General features: G+C 39.3%; 1 protein-coding gene across 4 annotated transcripts in view; it reads right to left on the reverse strand.

The window, feature by feature from the left end:
• The window catches only part of GLIS3 (GLIS family zinc finger 3), a 455,765-nt gene extending 434,644 nt beyond the window's left edge, over nt 1–21,121 (reverse strand). The window contains exons 1-2 of one of the 4 annotated variants that reach the window (XM_079790188.1): nt 20,535–21,121; nt 7,290–7,776 (exon numbers count right to left, since the gene is read on the reverse strand). In XM_079790188.1, the coding sequence (XP_079646314.1) occupies nt 7,290–7,677 (388 nt within the window). In that variant the 5' untranslated portion in view covers nt 7,678–7,776; nt 20,535–21,121. Of the gene's footprint in view, nt 1–7,289; nt 7,777–20,534 lie in introns of those variants that run through there. The other 3 variants (XM_079790192.1, XM_079790190.1, XM_079790193.1) reach the window with 3 other exon arrangements.
• Between the last annotated feature and the right edge of the window lie 3,788 nt (nt 21,122–24,909).

Here is a 24,909-nt window from a genome sequence, read left to right on the forward strand (position 1 = left end):
GTAATCAAGGAATAATACTTTACATGCTCTGGCAGTTTGTAGTATAAAATGAACTTTCACACTTACCATCTAATTTAACTTTCAAAAGCAAACACCATTTTCTGCTGCACCATCTCATGTGCACCAAGACTACCACACAAGTGGGTGATCACCTAGAAAGCCAACGTGTTGCCTCACAAGTCCTCTGATGCTCACCGTCTCCCTACCCAAGCCCCCAGTCCCTGCTAAAGCTGCTGGCCTCAGACTATTCTTAAGTAGCAAGGTCCTACACCATAAGTCACATTTTCAACTTGTTTCTTATGTCAGAGCCAATTACAGACCTTCTATTTCTTTCATTATTCAAATAAGGCAGCCATGAAAATAGTTATTAAATACACGTCACCACCAATTTAGCCTTAAAATTTTATGGGTCAGAAGTAAAAAATCTATTCATATGCATGATATCCTCCTGCCTGGGTTTAAACAGAGACAGAGGCATGGAAAGAAACTTGTGCATATACTGATGTCACTCTGGTTGCCATCACACAAAGACCGCTTGGCTCCTGCCTGGGTAGACAATGTCCTCCTGGCTCAGAAGGGCCAGAAGTTGCATATTGTCAAGCACAATTTTCCAAAACAGGAGCAAGGACCCATTTCCTCAGCTCATGGATGAAAATGACAGCTGAATAGGTTTGAGTTTGTAAAGATATACTCTTTCACCCAACCGTTGTGGCTCAGTGGTTGAGCATAAGAACCAGGAGGTCATGGTTCAATTCTCAGTCAGGGTTGTGGGCTTGATCTCCAGTGGGGGGTGTGCAGGAGGCAGCCAATCAATGATTCTCTCTCTCTCATCATTGATGTTTTATCTCTCTCTCCTCCTCCCTTCCTCTCCGAAATCAATAAAAATATATTTTAAAAAATAAAGGTATACTCTTTCAGGAATGATAGCAACCATAAACTCTAATTGGGATAAAGGGCAAGACTTTTCAGCAAACTGAGCCTCAGCCTGTTCATCCCTTAAATGGAGCCAATTTACACTTGCCCTCCCCCTCCCAGGATGGTGCCTTTGATTAAATCATATGAGACCATCAATATGCAAGTTTGTAAACTACAAAGCACCATATAGGTCTCAAAGCTATTGCTATTTTACAGTGTTAATATGCCATAGGCAACTAACAAATGTTACATTTCAGCTTCATGTCCTATAGCTTTTGAGGTGTGTATAGGGAGCAGGGTGTGTTAATGGAATATATTCTTTTAAACATGGAATGTTATGAGACTGACAAATTGCTTTTATAACTGGAACAAATCATGCCTGCCATTCAGTAATACTTGGAAATCCATCATCAATTTGATTTACACCCAGCATCAATAAATCACACAAAGTGTACCCTGTGTAGCCCAAAGAGTAAACAAAAGTAAACATTGTGTTTCACCTGCCTCGTTGGCTAGACAAAATGAAAAACTCTGGCTACCTCAACTGGAATAATGCCTTTGGTCTCTGACTGGTTTGGTTATTTTTGGAACCTTTTACGAAATATTAACTTTATTTGCTCTAATTCTGCAGGAAGCCACATTGGAAGTGCAAGGAAATATAAATGATTAAAAGCAGAAGTGGGGGAAAAAGTAACCAAGTATTTTGCCCCAACTTTCTTTACCTAATATATCAACTGCATCTCTTCAAAAAAGCGGAACACCTATTGCTATTCTTGTCCCACTTTTAACGTGACAACATTCAACATAGTTCATTCACGGGTGTTAGCAGATTTTTTTCATTGCCTGTTTTCTCAGGGAGAAGCATAAGGAAGAAATTATATAGAAAATTAACATTTTAAATCAGTGGCAGTATTTTAAAATTTATGTTATGGCAGTGGGGGGTGGGAGGGGTGGACAATACAAAGCTAGCTGACCCACTAAAGAATAAAACTAACCTTTTGAATTAGCAAACCACAAGCAGTAAAAAATAAAAATAAAACTTGATGTACCATTTAAAGTACATTAGTTTTTAGATCTCCCAGGTTCACACAATACATTACTTTTCTTAAACCAGGTCTTTACAAGACACACCAGCCTTAAGTGTCAACAGAATTTTTTAATCCCAATTAGTTTGGTGTCCTTTGTTGATATTCTGCTTTTTCTGACTAACAATAATGAATAACCCACAAAGTGCTAATGAATAACTAACTCCCTTTGTCTCCAAGGACAGCAGAGCCCAACAAGAAATGTCAGAGGCCCTGAAGTAAAAGAAAAAACCTTTACAATGAAAATCTTCCCAATTATGTAGGCCTACAGGTACTGCGAATATGGGATTGTCTTAAATATTTAAATAGCTATGTCAAATGTGCTTAAAGTAGAGATCCTAAAACTGATTTCCACATGCTTTGAGAAAATGCGTATCTGCCAGTCTAATCACAATTCATAACTGCTGAGCAGAAAGTAGAGGGGAATGTCATTATTGGTACAATATAACTGGGATTCTGTACTCACCAATCCTAGCTGGGCCAGGAAGTTGCCAACTGTAGAACGTCCTCCATGCTCACTCAGTGGCTCACAGAAATACAAACACTCTCATCTCAGCACACTACAATTTTCTATGTAGTGAGAAATAATTTTTAAAACTAATTTCTACTATCTTAAAAATGTAAAGCTAAAAAGTAACTTTTTCTCTATTGTAGGGAAGAGCAAATAAATACACTGACATTGCTGAGAACCAGGGATCGTACTGAGAAAGTGTGAGGTAGAACTCTGTAATGTTGTATTTTAACTAGAACTCATTATCTTGTTCTGACATATTTCCTAACACTGTCCATGCACAGGGCCCAAAAGCAATGACACTCCTAAGTCAATATGAACAACTTTTCACCCAGTTTTCCAAATATTTCTCACTAAAAGGGACCTGGGCTGGGTTCTGGGTCTGGGGCAGGGAAATGCAAGTGGGCCTAGAATATTTGTTAATGTGTGAAAGCAAGGAAGTGTTTCCTGGGAACATATCAAAAAGAACATAGGAACTGACTTGAAGGGGCTCCCATGGCTAAATCTGGGACAATATGAGCATCAGAAAGGACAGTGACGATAAGTTATAGTGCAATAAAGTTTTCATAAGTCCACAGTGACTCTCAATAAGAAAAGGGAAAGAAGCTCCTCTTTACAATATTAAGAGTACCAGCTAATACACATAGAAGAAATGCCAGAATCAGAAAACAAGGCAATAACTTATTCAAACAAGGATTATCAATGGATGCTCGGAAAGCATATTGGAGAACAAGATAGTCATGTGATATTAATTTTGAAAAGTAACATGTCCTTCACAGTGCAGAGATCTGGCAATACCACCTTTGCCAGGTGATTAAAAGCAACATCACAAATACTAGGACAAATGATCACTCATTGCTCCCTGGTATAATGCAATGGGTGGTATACAAAACGCCCATGTAGTACTCCTGCCAAAACTGTTTAACCTGAGCCCAATCATGAAGAAATATTCAAACAAAGCAGATAGTATAACAAAACAACTGACCTGAACTCTAAAAATATCAATGAATTTGTCAGGAAATATTAAGAAAAGGCAGGGTTAGAGGGCCACTCTAGATTAAAGGAGACTGAAAAGACATCACCAAATATAATGCATGATCTTTGCTTAGATCCTGGATCAAAAGAAAAAAATGGCTACAAAAACATGTGATTATAAATGAGGGAATAAAATAATAACTTATATTATAAATAATGATAAGTAAAATAAAATATAAAATAATATAAGATGAATTTGATTATGAACTGCATTTTAATATGTAACTATACAGGGTGTCTCAAAAAATATATACACACTTTAATAGCTGATAGCTCAATTTTGAAAATGAAATGCATTTTAACAAACACTGCCTTTATAATTATTCGAAGTGTGCGTATCCATTTTTGGGATACCCTATATATAAATAATACTATTGTAGCAAAGTTAAATTCTTTGATTATTATTAATGTATTTTTATTATGTAGCATGCAAGTTACCAACTTAGAAATTTGGGGAAGAAGTGTCACAATGTCTGCAACCTATTTACAATTGGTTCAACTTACTTGCAAGAAAGAGATATTAAAAGTGGCAAATGCAACATAATTTGATGAATAAGAATAGATCCAGAGACAAATGGTAGGAAAGGGTAAGGGGTTAGAGAGCAACCAAAGGACTTGTATGCATGCATATTAGCATAACCAATAAACACAGACACTGGGGTGGTGGGGGCTTGCCCAAGATGGGAATGGCTGTTGGGGGGTCAACTGGGGAAAAAGGAGACATGTAAAACTTTAGACAATAAAAAAATAAATAAAGTGGCAAATGCTAAAAAGTAAAATACAGTATAACAATACAAAATAATGTAAGATAAAATCTAACTTTTTAAAACAGGCAGATTCAAGAACAAAGAATGAGTTTTAGTTAAGATAAGTTATGTATGATTGGCTAGAGGGAACAGTTGGGTGGGACTCCTGGGAAATTCGATTAAAGGGAATATCTGGAGGGAATTGTCGCTTTTGTCTTTTTTGCACTTTGTCCTTCTTCCTTCCTCCTTCACCATTCTCAGAAGACAGACTTCAGCCCGGACAGTGTGGCTCACTGGATGAGTGTCACCTATGAACCAGGAGGTCATGGTTCAATTCCGGGTCAGGGCACATGCCCAGGCTGCAAGCTCAATCCTCAGTGTGAGGCATGCAGGAGGCAGCCAATCAATGATTCTCTCTCATCATTGATATTTCTATCTCTCTCTCCCTCTCCTTGCCTCTCTAAAATTAGTAAATATATATATATATATATATATATTTTTTTTTTTTTTTAAAGAAGACAGACTTCATAGCAGGAGCTAGAGTGAGGCAGCTATTGCACAACCAAGAGAGGAAGACTAAGAGAAGCTCCACAATCTTGGACATGATATCCCTGACCTTCCAACCACTAGCAGCATCACCTGCTCTGGCCTACTCTCTATGTGAAAAAAATAACCTCCTGTGACAGAGGTTCCCAAATGTTCTCAGTTCATGGCATTCTTAATGTCTGTGATTTTCTTCATGGTGCCCCTAGGGCCTAGGCCAAAAGGAACACCTAACACCTATTTATTAAGTAGTTAGTCAACAACTTAGTAGTATTTGTGTGCTAACAACTTGTTAGCTGTTTGGAAAAAATACTACACATAAATTAAAAATAAAAGTATTTTTATTTCATTGTTCACCACAATTATAATGAGATGCTCAATAATTATTTGTTGAGTAAATGATTAGATGAAGTTTAAACAGTCCCAGATCACCATTCTCATCCTGTCATTGGTTTAGTTTAGGAACTGTCAACCAAGATCTGAAAAGAGACACATTCAGCCACCCCTGGCAGCATCCAGACCACTGGTCGTATCCAACCTGCAAGGCCAGGGGGATAATAATATGGTTTTCCCTGACACTTTATCCATGCCCATGCATACCCCAATCATGAAGATCCAGAACAAGCACTATAAGCTTGGAAGCTGAGCAAGGAACCAGAAAATTGAAAAGAGAAGAATCTGAAAACTTGAAGCATTTTTTAAAAACTGTTATTATAATTATAACCACTCTGGTCACCATCAATGTAATATTCCCAAACGCCTTACTGACTGGCAATGATCAAGTTACTTATTCTTTCTAGACTTTAGTTCCCTGATCAGTTGAGCATAAAACTCAAGGCTGTTATAAGGAATCTTAAATGTATTGGCAAACACTAACACAGTGCCTGACATAGATGAGTTATAATATAATAAATGCAAGTTCTTAATATTGTCACCATTATTATTGCCAGTCAGAATTTCAAACATAAGTATATATAAAAGCAAGCTACAGTTCACTAGTCAAGAATGAGCTGAAAGACTTTACTGGGCCTCAGTCCCTAAAAATCCAAACACATGAGCTTGACATTGAAGAACTTCACTTGCCTCACCATGAACATAGCAACCTGACAATGACAGAGCTATTTTGGATGCAGCCCTCAGGGAAAGTTTATCCTATACTTACACTTAAATCAGTATCTCTAAGAAATAAAACAACCAAACCTAAACCTAAATAGATAAAAAAGAAAAGAAAAAAGCTACACATATATTTAGTGCTGTTTTTTTTTTAATCTATCCATTTATACCAACTTTTCCATACACAGAAATACATAGATACTAAAACAAGCAACCTTTTGGTTACTTGCCTGATATAAATAATTATTCACCATTACTGGGTGAATTATGAGTTAACTTGGTGAATGGCTATTCACACACTGCTAGTAATTTTATTTGGAAGTATAAACATTTAAAACTAAATGCTAAAAATACCTAAAGGAATATATAATTGTGCTATTTTATATAACTAAGCTATATTTTACATAGGGTACATACTCTTTCTATACTAGCCCAAACACACATATCATGTGCAATATAATCTTGTTAAGTAAATATCAGTTTATAGAGACAGCATGTCATTCAAATAATTTGCCAGTCTACTAGTACAACAATTATTCTTTAATTTTAAACATATGATAATTAGGGAGCATTTGAGATCTTGCTTCCTGGAAATTGTCATCAGTTTTGGCTCAAATAAACTCATAAAAATTCAAAAAAATTTAATAGATAATATAAAATATATGGTAATTCAAACATTATTGAATTAAATAATTCTCTCTGAATTTCAAATTAACCAGGCTTTCTAGTTCTCCACAAGCACAAGAAATACATCTTTTCATTATTTCCTCCTAGCTTCCTTCTCTCTTGTTAATAGTTGTATTAGAAAAATTACAGGTTTTTCTCTTGAATAATTTTTTATCATTTCTCTGTAAACTCCTCATTTTATAAAATGTCTCCTTTTTTTATCTTTTTCCTTCCAAGCACCACCTTTCTGCTAGCACCCAACTAGCATAATGATAGTTCCAGCCACCCGTGGCTCTCCTCCATGGCCTGCAGAATCTAGCCCTTGGGGAGCCAGGGTAGAGCTTTGTATATCCAAAGAGTAGGATCTTGCTAAACTTTGCCCTTTCCCTTTCTCCTCTGTCACCATCCCACCTCCCTGGTTCTGATCTTTCTATCTTGCCTTCCACTCTGTTTCACAGTTCCATGAGATTTCACATTTACTCCTGTGGCCTCCTAGTCCTCACACACATGTACATATCCTCCCTCTTCCCGAGCGAGTTACACATCATTATAAGACCATCAACTTTGGCCCTGACATTGAATCGTATATTTTTCCAAAGGATCTTCTGGGAGAAGGGACTAGGGGGAGAAAAAAGTACTTTCTACTTGTAAAAGATCCCAGAAAGACAATCCTACCTTTCCCAGGATTTGGAGGAAAAGGACTTCCAAACTCCTTCTGCTTTGGCATTAAAGTGTGTGGCCCTGACATGCCTCCGGCCTGGGTGACCTGGAATCGTGACTTCCCATTGGTGAGCACTTGTCTCCTGGGGCTCAAGGCGGGCAGATGGATGGGGCTCTCAGCCATGTTGCTCTGAGGAACCATCCCTCCTCCCAAGGGCATCTTGAGATGGAGACTGTTAGCAAGGCTTCCAATACCAGAGCTTGGTGCGCTGCCACAGGACGAGGGGCCAGGAGTCCCCGAGTGGGCTCGGATGGGAGGAATGTGTTGGCCACTGACCATCCCAGGCCCCTGTGGGGTTCCTGATATCCGGTGGAGATTCATGCTGCATGACCTTCCATTCATTTTGGAAAAACCTGTGGCCAAGATGGTCAAATATCCAATGGCACTAATGACTCCTTTCAGGCAAAGTCCAATAAGTTATCCATGGTGTGGGTTTTTAGCCTGTTTAAAAAAATAAATGCAGGCATTTTTAAAAGTAAAATGGAAAATAAGTTACAGTGAGTTTTCAACCTGTGTAGCTTTCACCTCAGGAAGAAAAGAAGCACTCTTAGCAAAAGGGCCTTTTATGTAGAGCAGGGTCATCAAATACATGGTTCACTGGCGGGCACTTTCCCCTCCTGCATTCATGGTAGGCATGGATTATGGATCACTGCATTGTTTTGTTTGCCACTGAGCCCTTCTCAATATAGTGCTCTTGGCAACTACAACCAACCTACTGATGCCAGCTTGCAAAATGAAACTTATTTTGCTCCCTAGAGGATCTGTCTGTACTAGTCCACTTCTGCAACAGTGAGTCTTGGAAAACCCAAAGGCATCACCTTCATGAGCTGTAAGAGAAATGCTTCAGAGATTCCAGTAAACAAACTAACAGCAGATCTGGCCTCTAAATGAAATTATGAGGACATTAAACCATCTCTGATTTTCACTCATAGAGCAAGTATTTCATAGTCCCTAGATTCACAAAAGATAAAAATATGGGCCTAAGACTCTCACAAAGGCCTCATACATCCACATACCCATTATTCAGAGCAGCATTAGAATCTTGGTTCCATACTGATCCTGAGTTATAGAAATGGAAATAGGACAATACTCTCACCTTCCATTAAGATCCTAGAAAAGGAAAAGGCTGTGAAATATGCTTTATGGAAAGTATAAGGAAAGAACAGCCCTTTAAAAGGTACGTTCATCATGCACCAAACACGGTAAATCAACCATAGTTCCACAAAACTTCCATCTGCAATCCCACTACCCCCTTTCTCAAGTACCAGAGGAGAACCAAAAGTACTGACATGACCACAGAACATCATCATCCATCTGTATGCAATAATGTCAGTATTCCCTGATTATATTGTTAGGAAAAACCCTTCTTCCTTGATCAATACCTCCCCAAAATGTATGTACAATCAATGAGGTGACTAAGTACCACCACTCCTAATGAATGCAGTCTGTTTTCTTTTACATAGACATGACAGTCATGGAAAGAAGCCACAGTTGAACAAAAAAAGAAAATATGGACAGAGTATAAGCAGTATTGGCCAAATATCCCCATCTGAATCATTTCAACTTTTTCTTTAGGAGCCACTCAATGTTGTAGACAAATATTTCCAACTCAATTCCCAAATGAATGGCTCCATCAATCATCAAAGACAGAATATCAAGAAGGACAAACTTTTCATGAAACATTTTTTTTCTTTTGTCATTTTAGAAAATCAAAAGTATTTAATTTTCAAGTTAAGCACTCACTGTGCCTTCTGCAAAGTTGACTATGTGTGTCCATATGTTAAATAACTTCAAAAATTACTAACAATATAAAATTGGGAAGTTTCCCTTCACCTCTACCAACTCTCTATTTTATTAAGAATTCTAGCCTTGGCCCATGTCTCTCAGTCGTTAGAATGTCAGCCCATGTACCACAGGGTCACAGGTTCAATTCCTGGTCAAGGACATGTACCTGGATTGCAGGTTCAATCCCCAGCTCTGGTCTGGTCAGGTGCAGGAGGCAATCAATTGATGTGTCTCTCTCACATCGATGTTTCTCTCCCCCCACCCCACCCACACTCTCTCTAAAATGCAATGGAAAAAGTATCCTCGGATGAGGATTAAAGAACAAAGAATTCTATCAGTCTGTCACATTTAATGCTTCCATGCCATGTAGTCCTCAGAGATACTTCTAGGTATTTTTCCTGCCCTTCCCTTCACTACAGTTTTGAGAATGGACAAATACAGTATATCCAGGCTTATCCAAACCTGTATTATTTAAATTCGTTATGAATAATAAGAAATGAACCCTGGAATCAGACCAGTTGTAAGATTTTTTTTTTTTTACATTGGAAAAATTCCAATGCCTTTTTTACTATATTAATTTATAAGAATTCAAATGTATTACCAGCTGGTCTATTGATTTATTGGTAAATTGTGGGCAAGAATCATTTAATATCTCTATGCTTTGCCAGATTATAGTAGCCATCTATTCTCCACTCATTGATAAAAAACTGTTTTCTGAGCACTCTGAATCCTGCATAAGAAAGCACTTATTCAGTACCAACACACACACAAAAAAGGCAAGATAAATACGTTGCATTGGCAGTTTGTTAAAAATGATGAATTATCCAACATGACTGGAAATATGAGTCACTAAGACCGTGGTCCAAGTGACAAATGTCTGCAGATTTGCAGACTATGCCCATTTCCAAGTTTTTAAAAATAAGAGAGTAATTTTTGGCAAAGTTCACACACAAGCAGAAATTATCACCAAAAAAATATGGATAAAACACATAAGTAGGTACTTGGCATTAGACTTGATCATTAGTAAGGTTAAGTTTGTGAAAAGTAAGAATAATTAAAACACCGAAAACTTAATTATCAGACACTCATTCCTGCCTGTCAGATTGGATATTTTTTATTTTATAAACTATACTCCTGTTTTAAATAGTTTTAGGTTGAAAGTGAAAACAACAAAACTACTTAAATTTTGTAACTAATAAAGCAACAGCCTAAAAGTAATGTGATTAATACCATAAAGGAAAACCAAGAGGTCAATGGCATGTGAGCTGAAAAAAAGAGTCTCAAGATAAAAATAAAATTGTATGTGAAAATACGCCTAATGTTTTCACATTAATCAGACCAACTAATTTGTCAAACATTAAATTTAAAAATCAATTTTGTCTATTCATATTCTAATATTTCATATACTTTTTAGCTAGGCCATATGATCATGTACAACTCTAAGTTCACCTGGTAACAAAAAAACAAAAAAACACACAAAAGAATTAACTGCTAACTTTTAAGAAAGACACATCCTCATTCAGTCAGAGTGAAAAGAGCATTCAACCAGAGGTCAGGTCACCTGAGTTCTACTACTAGCAAATCATTTGTAACTTCCCTGGACTTACAGTTTTCATCCATAAAATGAGGAAGTTGATGATAATCATTATAGTCTCTAGAAATTCTGTTCTCCCAGATAATTAAGATAAGGAAGATTATAAAAAAAATACCCATTTAATAAATATGTAGAAATAAATATGTAGATTTTATACCCATGGCACTTAAATTGGGAGACATGGAAGCAAAAATAGTACCTACCCACTCCATCAAAGTAAGAGCTGATAGGAGGCTCTCATGCCATCAATGTGCTGAAAGACAACACTTACCATAAAAAGATGGATATTAGGATTAAATTTTCCTACACCTTGTCAACTAATAAGTATCAAAACCTAACTGGTAGGAAGATACCATTGGAAGAGTGCCTTACTATTAACTTATCAAGTTCTCCAGCATTACTTTCCCTCTGTCCTCCATCCAACTACACTACCCCAGGGTATCAACAGAAAAAGGGAAGAAAAAGAAAAAAGCAAGGAATATCCAGAAGTACAAATTTAATGTACTGAAAATCGGACATATTGATACATTTAGATGTTTAATACTCCATTGGTTCAAACAATAAAAATATTCATTCGGCTACAGGAGTCAACATGAGTTAATAGCTCTTCACTTTTGACCACTGTCAAACTCAAAAACACTACTGTAGGTCAAGTCAGAGAAAAAAAAGCACTTTGCTTCTACAGAAAATAAGACACAAAACCATTTAATAATTTCTCTAGTTTTCTGGGAAATCTGTGACTTGAATCAAATCACAAAAGTCATTTCTCTATCTTCTAAAACCAAGGCTTAGGCACTTTCTCGTGGATTAAAAGATTAAACAAACAAAAAGCAATGTTAACTCATCCATTCAAGAAAATTCCCAAAACATAAGCTCTATAATGCCTATTTACAGCCAAAAGCCCTTTCTTAGTAAATATCATTAATAAACTCATCTAGAGTCATAATTCATCTGATGAGCCAGTTAATTATTAATTTTCATACATCATTTCATTTCCTTAGGCTACATTTAGCCTTTGTTACATTTTCCATTCCTTATGCTACAAGCATTTCTTACCCTGCATAGAAAACCTGATATTGAGGCACAAAATACTGTTAAGCACACAAATTGCTCCTGCGCTGGTTTCTTATACATATGGCTAAGCCATCTAAAGTAGAGTTTTTATTGATTCTTTTTATTTTTTTCCTTTGGGTTAATGATTGTATAATTTCATTAACACTGCCTTTTCAACATCGCTGCCTTGATCATTAATAGGCCCATGCTATTCCCATGGGCTTCTCCAGTTACAGCTTTTGTAGCCAGAAGAATATAGAAATGAAAAGCCTATTGATAGATAATATAAGTTATTCTCATGCACGGCTGCCGTGTGAAGCACATTTTGCAATTCAATCAAGGACAGATAGAGCTGAATGTTCTTAGATCCCAGGAGTTCATTTTAATAAGCAGAATGTACCTTGTCCTAACACAGGTGACTGACTCCTCAGAAAAGATTGTATAAACAAAAGCCAATCGTGTTAGTCATTTTATTGGCAACAATATAAACACAACTATATTAGATGTCACCAATAAATCAAAATTATTCTTGTCTGCAATTTTAACAAGAGGAAAGTGCAAACATGAGCCTGTGAAGCTGGAGGATATTATAGAGGAAATGCATTGGATAGGTACAATATCTTTTCTCTATATTGAAAGAGAGGGTACTATATTATGATTAACCCAAACAAAGTATAGTTGATCATTTCTGTGGTTTCATAAATTTCTTCAGTGAAACTGACAGATTCACAGACTTTAGAACCGAAGTTACACAGAAACAGGGCTGGGATAATTCCACATTATTGAGCAAAAATTTAGGGAGGTTACACCTGATAACTAGTACATATAGACTATATAGACATTTGGACATTCCCATGATCTAATGTTGGTAATTCTAAGGTTATTAACATATTTATTTTGAATACTAAGATGTACAGATGTTACACAAACAACATAATCACTAATATGAAATAAAAAAGAGAAAGTACATTTTCTAAAGCAGGATTAGCTCTGTTATACCAATTTAAAAATATAAAGAGAAATTATAGTGTTCCCTTCAGAGATTCAAGACCATTCTTCCAAAGACCACTTGAAAAGATAATATAATGAACATTATGGATCCCATCTAATACCATCCCTGACTTTGTTTTATCTGTGGGTTCCAAACCCTTAGCTATCTAATTAGGGATACATACATCTTAACTTTTAAAACAATTTTATATTTCATAAGTTTTCTCAAAAATGAAAACAATATTTCCTATATTTATAGAGTAAAATATCTGGCAGTGCCCTTTTAAATTTAAATCAGTGGCCATGATATTCAAAATACAGGTAGTAAATATGGACAGGACATAGAAGTAAGGAAGGACTGACAGGAAAAGAGGGACAGAAAGAATGGGAGAGGGGGGAGAGGAAGAGAAAAGGAAGAGAGGGGGAAAAAAGGAATGACCAAATGCAATGCAGGAATTTATTCTCTAACTTAAAAATCAGAAGCAGCACTGAGAACCTTATACACAATGCTATTGCAATTTTGGAATTCTAGAAGAAATTCAGAACCTTCAGGATAATACTGCTTTAGGGCAATATTAAAAGTTCAGTGAACTCTCTTACAATCCACTTTCCACAGTTCAATGCATCTATATAACTCTTATATCCCCCAAGCTTACTCAATGTTACTACTTTTAGTAGTAATTACCTACAAATATTTCATTTACTTTGCCTCAGTCATTAACTCATCAATGAGTACAGAAAGTTCTAGAAAACTGTGACTCTACCGAAAATAGCAAGGGAGAGGGGGATTTCCTTGGTCAGCTGTAGGAAGTCACACATGAAGAAAATGACTTGGAACCAAAAATATATTTAAGACGAACACATGTAGCACAGCTGGTTGGAGTGAAGTCCCAATACACCAAGGTTGTGGGTTCGATCCCCGGTCAGATCACTTATAAGAATCAACTAATGAATGCACTGGCCAAGGTTGAATAGGGACCATAAGTTCCTAGATCTATGTTTAACAAAATATTCTCTCTAAAGTAGTGTTTTCAAAACATTGGTGGACCCTGAAATGAATTATTCAATGGTGAAAGAATTTTTATAACTGACTGGAATAAAATATTAGCTATCAATGTGCAATAAATGTATTAATGATTAAGTATTTTTTGTTTCTATTATTTATGGGTATACATGGCAGTATATCTATATGCATACTGCGCATTACAGCCAAAAAAGCATTAAAGCCAGTTATACAAGTATTTGGACTATGTGCCTGCCCAGGTACCTGTCAAGAATAGCTGCTGATATAGAGAGAGTTGAACTGCCAAGCTAAAACAACTACCAAAATATAGCTGTAATTAAGAAAAGATCTAAATGTTCAACATTTTTAGCTTTCTGGAAAATAAGGATTAAATAATACAAGGCTGCACTCCTACCACTGTTATCTTTCACTTTGTCTTTTACATATTATACATCAATTGATCAATTGTGCTCTATAAATATCACTTACTCAACCAAGTAACAGAATCAGGATCAAAAAGACTAAAAATTTTAGATCTTCCCCTTCGCAGAGGACAGATGACTCCTCCCTAGAATAAAACTTCATTCTTACAATGCTAAAGGGGGAGAAGTTTAAATTAACACATAACTGCCTTTGAGAACTGAGTTTTCTAAAATGTGTTCTTAATATGACTTAACCATCAGATACTCTGAAGAGGAATTTGAAATGGAAAAATGAACACATTCCCTATGATGTCACTGCTGAATTAATTACCTGAATTGCAAAGAGTGACTACCATATGGCCATGGTTTGAGACACAAAGCTTCTTCAGAAATATAAAAGAAAAGTAACTGGCTGAGGATTTTTCTTAAAAAAAAAAAATCCTCACACAAGAAGATACATAGGTAGCAAAATATGGCAAATGAAAAGCACATTCTTTGTCACTTAGTGTGTATAAATAACTACTCAGCCCATGTGAATAGCTATTTGCAAAGCTAAAAATTATAATCCTCTCAAAAAGGTAATAAACAGTTACCTATGAAAGATTATAAAAATAAGTTGAATTTATCACTCATTAAACCAAATATCCAAGTATAATAAAGTAGCCCTATTATGTGTAACTGAGTGATTTCTTTCCTTCAGTGTAATTGGTGACCAATGTAACTATTTTTAGCTCTTAGTAGACAGAAGTTTTATGCAAGTGAAATAATGTTCAGTGACATCACTGAAGAAATATGAATGTCCACAACAATGACTAGGCCCTTAACCAACATGACAACATATTTATTAAAAAAAAAAAAAACTAAATGAATGACTCAGTCAAGTTACAGACAGAAGTGGAATCCATTGGTCATGCTGAAAAGGTTGGGAAAACATTAATCCATTTCTTCACACACAAGAATAACAAGAATTTATACACAGCCCTGGCATCTGGGTAGTTTTTTGTGTACAGTATTCAGCAGGCCTAGAAATGAAACTCCATAGGTCTGGCTCTGAATCTCAAGAATAACTGATATTCAGAAAGTCTAATCTCTGTATCAAGAAGCCTGGGACAGGGTCTGACCTGGTGCTGTAACCCCATCTGCCCATCTGCAGGTGGGCAAGACTTACTGCACCTGAAGGAATGTGTAGTTGTTCCTGTGCTTGGCCTTGACAAGATAACATCAGACAAAAATGGCCCACTAGCTTTCTTCAAGTCTGCTCTCAACTACTTAGAGCCTTCTCAATTCCCTGATTTTGTTCCCAAAGTGAAACATGGTTGGATCCTTATTTCTGTTCATCCTACCAAACTGCCTTAGAGTCCCCACTAAGTGGTCTTTCCCCTCCTCTCTTTTTGCCCTCTTTTTCCCCAAATCCAGATCCCACTTAGCCTCCATGCCCACACCAAATGCTCACCTTATACTTTCCCTAATCCTCTCTTAATTTCTATGTCTCTGAATTACACTATTGTACCTAATTCATAGCATTATAGAATATTAAATGAGATAATGCATGTTACTTGCTTAGCACACTGCCTGGTACATAGAAGAACCCAATAAATGCTAACTGTTTTACTTTACATACCTCTCTTAATATCCTTAACTTTCTACATAGCCTTATTTGTCTGTGTTTTATCTTCCAGTCTAAATTCTAAATTCATTAAGCTTTGGTGCTATGTATAATTTATCCTTCAACATTCCCCAGCCATTATATATACAGTCTTATACTTACCTATTTATATTTTTCACTACATGTAACATACATATAGAGTTTTCATACATTTATATGTTCACACATTTATATTTTTATACTATTCTGACAAGATTGTATAGATAAGATGTGTAACTATATATTTACATATTTGTATCCTATATTTACCATTTGTTGCCTGAACAAATACAGTATAAGTAAGTTGTGACCACACAATCATGAATCCTACACTCTGTGTCCTGTTGAATCAGTTTAACTACAGTTGCATATTTCCTAGTCTATTCCTCCTAACCTATTCCTTTCTCTATTAGGAAAGAGCTGCATAAAAACTCTGTTCCACTCTTCTGAGCAGGCATATTACTCTTGCTTGGCATATCATGAACAATGAAAAATCCTAGCTAAAAGCCACAGAACAAATAGTCATTTTAGTACTGAGACCAGGCAGTTCTTTTGCTGTGGGGGCTATCGGTCCTAACAGAGGACTGCCAAAAGTATTCTGGGTTGTCATGGTGGAAGATGTTCCTCAGCATTCTCCTTGCTCACCCTCAGCTGACTTCACACTACACGTTTCACTCATGTTATATGTACATAGATTGTTCAGTCCCCCTAATCAGACCATCATGAGGATAGAATACAGGGCTTCTGTCTCATTAGTACCCAAATTACCTGACCTACTAAAAGGTTGCTATGTCAGAGAAAGAAGCCAGACCCAGGGGTGCATGCTCCATTATTCCGTTTACATATGGTATTATCAAAAGAGGTAAAAATTAATATATCTGTTTGAAGTCAAGGTAGTGGTTACTCTGGGGGAAACATAGTGGCTGAAAGGAACTAATAAAAACACTTCTGGGTGTTGGTAATGTTCTATTTCTTGATCTGCGTGCTAGTTATTTAACGTAGTTGTGTTCGGCTTGTGAAAATTCATCAAGCTTAAGACATACGCACTTTTCTGTATCATCATTTTATTTCAATAAATAACTTGGGTTTTGTGTCAGTTCTGTCTGAAGTAAATGGAAAACTTGGAACTTGGGCATCTTTTAATCAAAGTTCTCTTTAGTGTTATTTTAAAGATTTTGTTGTATGTCTCAACCTCCTGGAATGAGTCAGGCAGCATGTTTTTATTGCACAGATTTCCTATGTGCCCTTCATTTATTTCTCAATTTTATTTTCAGTCCTGATGGATTCTATCAGCCAACCAAACTTAAGTGAGAAGTTAGAGTTAAGTCCTGTATTTCCACCTTCTTTAGAATATCCTCCACAGAAAATAATTACAAAAAATGACTTTTACAGGGAAGAAAATGTGCCCGGGATGCCACTCTGAACTGTCTCCTTCTTCCATATTATGAAAGAATTACAAATTAAAATTCCAACTCCAGAGATCAATAACTACAATATGATAGAGACAACAGTGGAAAGAAAGTCCTCAGATTTAATTTACTAGCAGGAAAGAGCACTCAGAGAAAAAAGACTAAGAACAAGAACACTGAGCTCTCTTCTACAACAATGGAAAGATCACTTGCTGTCATATAAATGAAGGCAGGCTGGTACAAAACATCTATTTGCTACTATTTAACCTCCCCATCCGGCTATTTTGGCCCAACAGGAATTTCACTCACTAGGTGAGGTGGACCCTGGAGTCCATAAAAAAAAAGTTGTTTTTCCTATTTGAAATAATGATCATTCCTCCCAAGTAAACTAACTGACCCCAGGTATTGAATCACTGACAAATTGATTACTATTAAGAAACTTGAATTTAATCAGGGGTCAGTAGGAGATGCTCCCTCAAAATTGGGCCAATGTAAACCAAGGAGAGAGACTGTTATAGCAGCAATTATATTTCACTACTCATCCTCAAGGATTGCTGAGTCCTCTGAGCAACAAAGGAAAGGAATTCAACTATCAATAAGGAAAGGCATTTTCAAAGTAACTGGAAAAGAAATGGCCCCCCCGGCTCTTCCTTTCAAGGGTATAGTGTTAGGGCTAAGTCTGGCAGCAAAAACAATTAGTGAAAACATGTAACAACTGTAATGCACTTAAAGGCGATCCTTAAACTTCAGCATGTTCCCAATTGCCAAAATAACATAATTTCACAGACTCCTGTCTCTAAATAGCTTCAAACTTTCCCCTAACAACCTTCATTGCAGCCTTTTTCTGCAAACCTTTGCAGGTTGCACCTGTTTCACACATCACCTCTGGAAGCAAACTTGGAGAAGAAAAGAGAAGGAATATGGAGATTTAAAGTAACACAAATCAATTTTATACCAAAAAAAATTTTTTTTCCAGTTTAGTGTAAAAAGAGAGGTCTAGTGGGGAACTCAGAGAAGGGGAAACAGACATCTGGCTAACTCCCAAGGCAGAAATCATGACTCATCAAGGCTTTCAGAGGGGACAGGAGACTGCATTTGTCTTGAGTTCACCTTCAGGCCAATAAAATGCTCTCTAAACTGAGACTGGGAAACTTGAGTGTTTGTCCTGTGTCTGACAACTGGCTGTGAGGCCTTCGGCAAAACCCTAAAAGTCTCTGGATCTCTGTTTCCTCATCCGCGGATGATCTCTGAGAAAGGTTCCATCTGGCTTTAACAGACTGTACAGTACTTGAGATTTCAAGTTCCCATAACCTACAGAGGGCTGGCCCACTGGAGGGAGCTGCAGACCATCCCTCTCCTCTCAAACTCCAGGGCCCATGGGCCCAAATTCTGGGAGCTGCTGCAGTCCTGGAAGTAGGTGGGAGAGGGTTCAAAGCCCTCCTCTCTACAAAAGGGGTCTGCAATTGCAGATCCAGTCCCTACAGACCCTGAACCACGCGATTCCAGAAGTACCCTCCACATCTCCACCCCCTGCCCCAGGGCTTAGATGCTCCAGGGATGAGGGTCTGGGAAGCCTGGGGGAGAAAGGGGGGGGGGGGAGGACGGGGCGGGGTAGGAATAGGAATACAGAGCAGAGGTGCAGGGTGCCTCTCTTCCAGGAGGAAAGCTGGAGAGATCCGGAGACGTACTGGGAACACGCCAGGCGAGGGAGAGGTGCGTGGGGCATGGAAGAAGAGCTGCCCTCATCTGTTCCCGACTCCCCTAGCTTGGCTCGCGGGGGTCGGAGGGCCGCGCCCCTAGTCTCTCCGTGCAGAGCAAGGGGCGTGCCTGGGAGCGAAGGCAACACAGCCCGGCCCCGGGCGCCTGGCTGCGACTGGTCAGTTCCAGACCGCCTGGGCCCCAAACCTTCAACCCCGTCCGCTAGCGAGCGCAGCAAGACAAAACAAACTGGTGCGGGCTTCCTGTTGTGCAACCCAGCCCTGAGTAAGTCGGGGCCGAAAGAGCGCCAACGCTGGCCCACCGCTGGGAAGCCCAGGCGACCCGGACCGAAGACCGCCCGGCCCGAGCCGGAATCCAGAGGGAGCCACGCTCCCGCTCACCGCTCCGGGAGCGCACGGCCCCCGCAGGGCCAGTGTCCTCGCCCTCAGGTGTCCTTTCACTTCTTGCCTCCCAAATACCCCCAACAAGTCGAGGGCGCGACCCGTGAAGCCAGAAACAACCTTTCCCAAAGTTTCTCCCTCCGGGTACCTAATTGAATCATCCATAGGATGACAAATCTGTCAGGGCCAAGTTTTCCAGACACTTGGGTGACTTCCTCATCCCTGAGGTGACTTGTCAGCTCCAGTGAGTAACTTGGAAGTGTCGCTCCGGGCAAGGTGTGTGTCTAGGAGGGAGCCGGCTGCTCACTCACGCTTTCCTGAGCGCAGCTCCACCGACTTTAAAATACACACAGGGTCATTTATAGGGACTGGAGCCCTACGCGGGACAAAGTCCCTGAAACTGAGACATTTTCCAAACAGTGCTGACATTTTGTCGGGCCCCATAAAAATGTAAACGGGAGGTGATGAACCGGGTAGGGAGTGTGCGCGTCTGCATGTGTCTGCGCATTTTGCAGCGTGGGAGGTTATAGTTATGACCAGGAGGATATGGGTCACCAGACCGTCCTCGCGACGAGTTAGGGTACCCCCAACCCAAGGACCTGTTGGAGCAATGGGGACTTCGGCTTGAGCAAGACACAAGCGTGGAAAACAACCTTCTTGAAGCTCCACAAACACGTGGAACTGGCAAAGACAACTACAGCCCCGTGTGCACGAGAGACCTCAGGTCACCCCATCAATTCCGACTTTTTTAAAGTTTCCCTTCAGTGAAGACTCATGAGTTGCATGCACAACCATGCCCGTGCGCCCTGTAACTTTCCCTGATTATGGAGCCCTTTGGCCTCTGTAGTTGAAAAGAAAAAAGAAGAAACACACAAAATAAAAAACTCCCTAATTAGAGAAACTTTAAAACCTTGTTGATTCCCTTTCCGTTCTCTACACTGGACGCTCTTGGGCAACTGACAAGAACACAGCTTGATTCTGTCTTTGAGGGTCGCTATCTCAGTAAACAGATCTTTTATTAGAGAATCTGGGGGTGGGGATGCGCGTATCTTTAAAACCGCGCAAACACCGGCTCAGCCTGGAAAACTATTTCTAATCCCTAAGTTTGTGTCTCCCAGAGTTAACTCCCCCACACTCTAAAGCGGCCGGTTTCATCCCCTCTGTCGCCAGCGAGCAAAGTTCCTATGGCATCCACTTACCAGGTAACCGGGATTTCCAAAACAAAGCCGGTGTGCGGGTCCCTTCCCCCGGCCAGCCTGCGCGAGTGACAGCGGAAGGCCAGCGCTGGCGAGGAGAAACTTGGGGCTCCAGCCCTTCAGCACGCTCCGCGGGTTCTGCCTCCTTCTGAAATGAAAACTCCCATCCCAGCCGGCGGACGGAGCGCGGAAACCCGGCCCAAGTGCCCTGTGTGCGCGCGCGTGTGCGAGGGCAGCAGCCGCGGGGGGGTGGGGGGGTGGAGGCAGAAGGGGGGTGGCTGGACCCTCGGCATCAGCTTATTCTCCCCCCCTCCACACACACACACACACACACACGCAAATAGTGTTTTTAAAAAGTTGAGTTTCGACTTTGTGTCTCGCCTGTCCAGCTCATCCTCGCCCAGGGCCGGGCGATGCGTCTGGGGGCCGGCCTGGGATACTGGCTAATTGGTTTCGGCGGGTTCCATCGGGGAAGTGCTGGTGCGAGCCTGGAAGGCTACGGACAGCGCTGGTGCCCGTGCGCGCCGCGCTCTGGGCTGCCCGAGCGGCGCAGTGTGGACGCGGCCACGGGGATAGGGGAAGAGGGAGGAAGGGAGGGAGGGAGGCGGCCCTGGGAGGCGTGTGGATGTTAGTGCGGCTGCGAGGGCCGGCCTGTAGCCAGCTGCTTCCTGAGTGTGAGCCGAAGGGGGAGGGGGCAGGGGTGGGGGCGGGCTCGCTGGTCACCAGGCTGGCCAATTCGAAGGCTGAGCTTGTGTCTCTCTCTCAGCGCTTTAACACACTCACTCCTAACTTTGCACCAAAGAGTCCAGAACTCCAAAACAGGGTAGCTAGAGCAGGGAGACACTTTGCCTTCTTCTTGGGCCTTATTTGGTGAACTGGCTTTTTTCTTTAACATGAAAAGGCATGAGCACTCATACTGTATTTGATGTCAAGTCCTAAAGAACAAGAGAAAACAAAATAAAACCAGAAATAAAACGGAAAGAGTAAAAACGAATAAGTGAAAATGGCAAAAGTGTCTTTCTAATATACAGGATTAGATGCACATAACTTCAGAAATGGATAGGTGAAGCACAGAGGATGCTCTTGGCATATTATTAAAATAAGGCATAGGCAGAGGAGAGTGGAAGGTGATGGAAGTGTTACAAGGATGTAAAATTCTAAACAGGCTGCTAAGATTGGAGGCACATTCCCTGCATATGTTGCATCTATTAGCAGTACTTTCTCCTTAAGAATTCAACATCCTCAGCTTCATGCCCCCACCTAAGCTGTGACCCCAGCCCTTCTGCTTGATTTGATCAGAGCCCTGAAGAGGTTGGTCAACTGTTAGTGGTTCCCCACATGTATTGCCACAGATGCACAGACTTCCATCTTGGGAATCAACATATGTGAGGTACACACACAAAGCACAATATATATAAAATAAGTATCCTTGTTAGGCCTTTCTGCAGTGAGAGGATTATTCACTTTCATGAATGAGGATATCTCAAGACACTTAGAATTTCACCAGTCCTTATATTCTATTCTAGGGCTCTCACTCAAATATAAATTAGCATTCAGGTAGTAGATGCTATGATCAAAATAGAAGCCCTCAAGTATACATGTGACCCAACCCAGAAAAGCAAACCAAAAAGACTGACAATTTTATCTTATTTCAGAAATAATATTAAATTTGGTCTGCATCCATGACATTGACCCAAAAAGGGCCAATTTCACAGAACTTCTTATGTTTTATTATGATCTACTTTTCAAGACTCCCTTTAGGGAAGGTGTGTTTTTTTCCCCTTTCCTAAAGACAAACTCACCAGAATATCTGTCGACAGAAGAGGAGAGAGGGAAAGAAATTAAAAAGCATAGGATACATCATTCTGTCGATTTTCCAGTTTCTTCTTCTCTTCTTCATCTCATTTTAAATGCAAGTATCCAAGCCCAAGATGGCCATCAATGAGTTCAACCACACACAAGAAAAGAAAATACTAATAAAATGAAGCATGCAGCAAAATCACAAAAACAAAGAAACCAAGTACTGGAAATTGCCATGATTATTCCATTGTGGCTAGTTATTGCAACATGCCTGACATTCACATAAAAACTCTTCCTCATTAACTCCAGCCTTCAGGAGCAGAGCAAGAGGGAAACACTGACCCTTCAGTGCATCATGGGGAATTCTCTTCATCCAGATTCTTGTGCTGTATAGACTGCTCCCCAGGAATAAGACAAGGCTGGGTGGAGACTGCGAAAAATCTTTCCAATGTGCTTCAAATACCATTTCAAATACAATGGGGTTGATGCCTGAAATGATATCCTAGGGGCTTGCAGAAGCTTCCAAACTTCCAACTTGGTCGGAAGAGCTTAGCTGGAAGAGAAAAATATAGTGCTACTCCCTACTTTAATCAATGGCTCATGGAAATGAAACACTGGAAAAGTTATTAGTCATCAACCTGGAGATCCCAAAAATTATCTTCACTTATAAGAGCCTATGGGTGGGAATGTCATTTTTTTACTTAGGTGGAATTTTCATGAGCCTCTAACATTCCTAAGACATTTACCACTAAATAGGTACAGTGCTGTGGTTGACTTTTTTTTTTTTTTTTTTTGGCCAGGAATGTAGATATGCAATGTCCTTACATTCCATGGGATACAGTAAAAATGCAGCGCTTCCAATACAACCCTGGAGTGACTCAGAATGAGATCTGCACCTCTTCTGGACTGAATCCTTTAACATGGACTGGGGGAGGGGAGAATAATGAGAGATGGTGGGAAAGCAGATAGTGTAATTCAGCAATGACATTCTCCCTTCCCCATGAGCTCTCCATCATGCTTAGGAATCATGCATGCCCTGGCAGCCTTTCAGACAGATAGGTGGAACTATAACCCATTTGTATCTTCCCTCTCTGGAGCCTTCAGTTGTATGTATCTCAACTGCTGACTCAGATAGGGCAGCCCAGGGCTGATTCCGTAGATAGGGCCCTGCTGCCAGCTCGAGTCCAGTTCTCATTCATTTGAGAAACATTCAGTGAGAACTTATTCTGTCACAGGATTAGGGGTAAAGAAATTAACACTTGTAGGCACTTTGCATGGAAGGATGTTACATAAAGTATTTTGCCCAGTTCCTGGGATATAGTAAACACTTAAGAAATCGTGGCTTTTTGCAGACATTATCTCACCTATTCCTCAAAGCAATTTTATGCCATGGCCACTGGTAGTCTCCTATTTTTAAGCAAAGAAGTTAAAAGGAGTGAAAGGTGGAGCTAGATTTGCCAGTCTAGAAGCCCCAAGTTCTTTCAACATTGATGCCCTACAAAATAACTGCCTGCTCTTTAAATATATAGAAAGTACACTAAACCTACATAAAGTACAAGGAATCTTGATTAATGCCAGGTAAGTATCACCAAGTGTGGAAGAGGCGGAAATAATTTTCTACAACAGTATAAGGAATAGTTCAGCTATTTGAGCTGGACTTAAAACAATAGGTAGGAAATTGATAAATGAAGAAGACCATTCCAAGTAGGGGAATCTGTATCAGAAAGAGCATAAAAGACATGGATCCTGTGGATCTGCTCACAAAGCTGGAGTACAAAATCAGGACATTCACAATCTCATAGCTGTAGCCCTGAAACACAGTCAGTGGGAGCATCCTAACAGCAGACTTTCAGAACTGTTATTTGTGTGTCTGAGTGATCTGACAGCAAACTATTTACAAACTTACAAGGAACTATGATTAGAAAGTGTCTACAGAGAGAGGTTTTTAACCCCAGAATGAGGATAAGTTGATCTAACAGCACCAGTGATCATATGCCCAGCTATAAAAACACACATCCACACAGACATGCACACACACACACACACACACACACACACACAGCTGGCAAGATTCCAGTTATATAGAAATGAAGTGGAAAAAGTATTTGCCAACTTAAAGAAAACAACTAAATGTGTAAAATGGAAAATCTCCATTTTACCTTCCTGAGTAGTACAAACAGTGGAATGTTATCAGTGCTTGATACCCTAATAAAGCTTTTAAGTTAATCTTTTTATTAATTTTGCCACAAGTACAGTCAGCCCAGAGTCTCTTGATTACACATGCAATTTTTAAAAATTATGATTGACACCCATTATATTCATAGCATCATACCTCTTTTCCTTTCTGAGGTCAAATTATAAATCAGAGTCTAAACTGAAATGTGAAATATTTTACTCCATAGAATGTCTCCACATCTTTTTTGATTGGTAAAAGTTTTCTTCCTATTTTATACAAATCCAAATGAGATGCATCTAATATTCTACAAAGGTTGATTTTATATTCCTTGACATATTACTAAGGTATATGTACAAAAAGTTGATTAAAATAAAAATAAATTCATAATATAAACAATATTCC

Source organism: Cnephaeus nilssonii (assembly GCF_951640355.1).
Source record: "Cnephaeus nilssonii genome assembly, chromosome: 14".
Taxonomy (NCBI): domain Eukaryota; kingdom Metazoa; phylum Chordata; class Mammalia; order Chiroptera; family Vespertilionidae; genus Cnephaeus; species Cnephaeus nilssonii.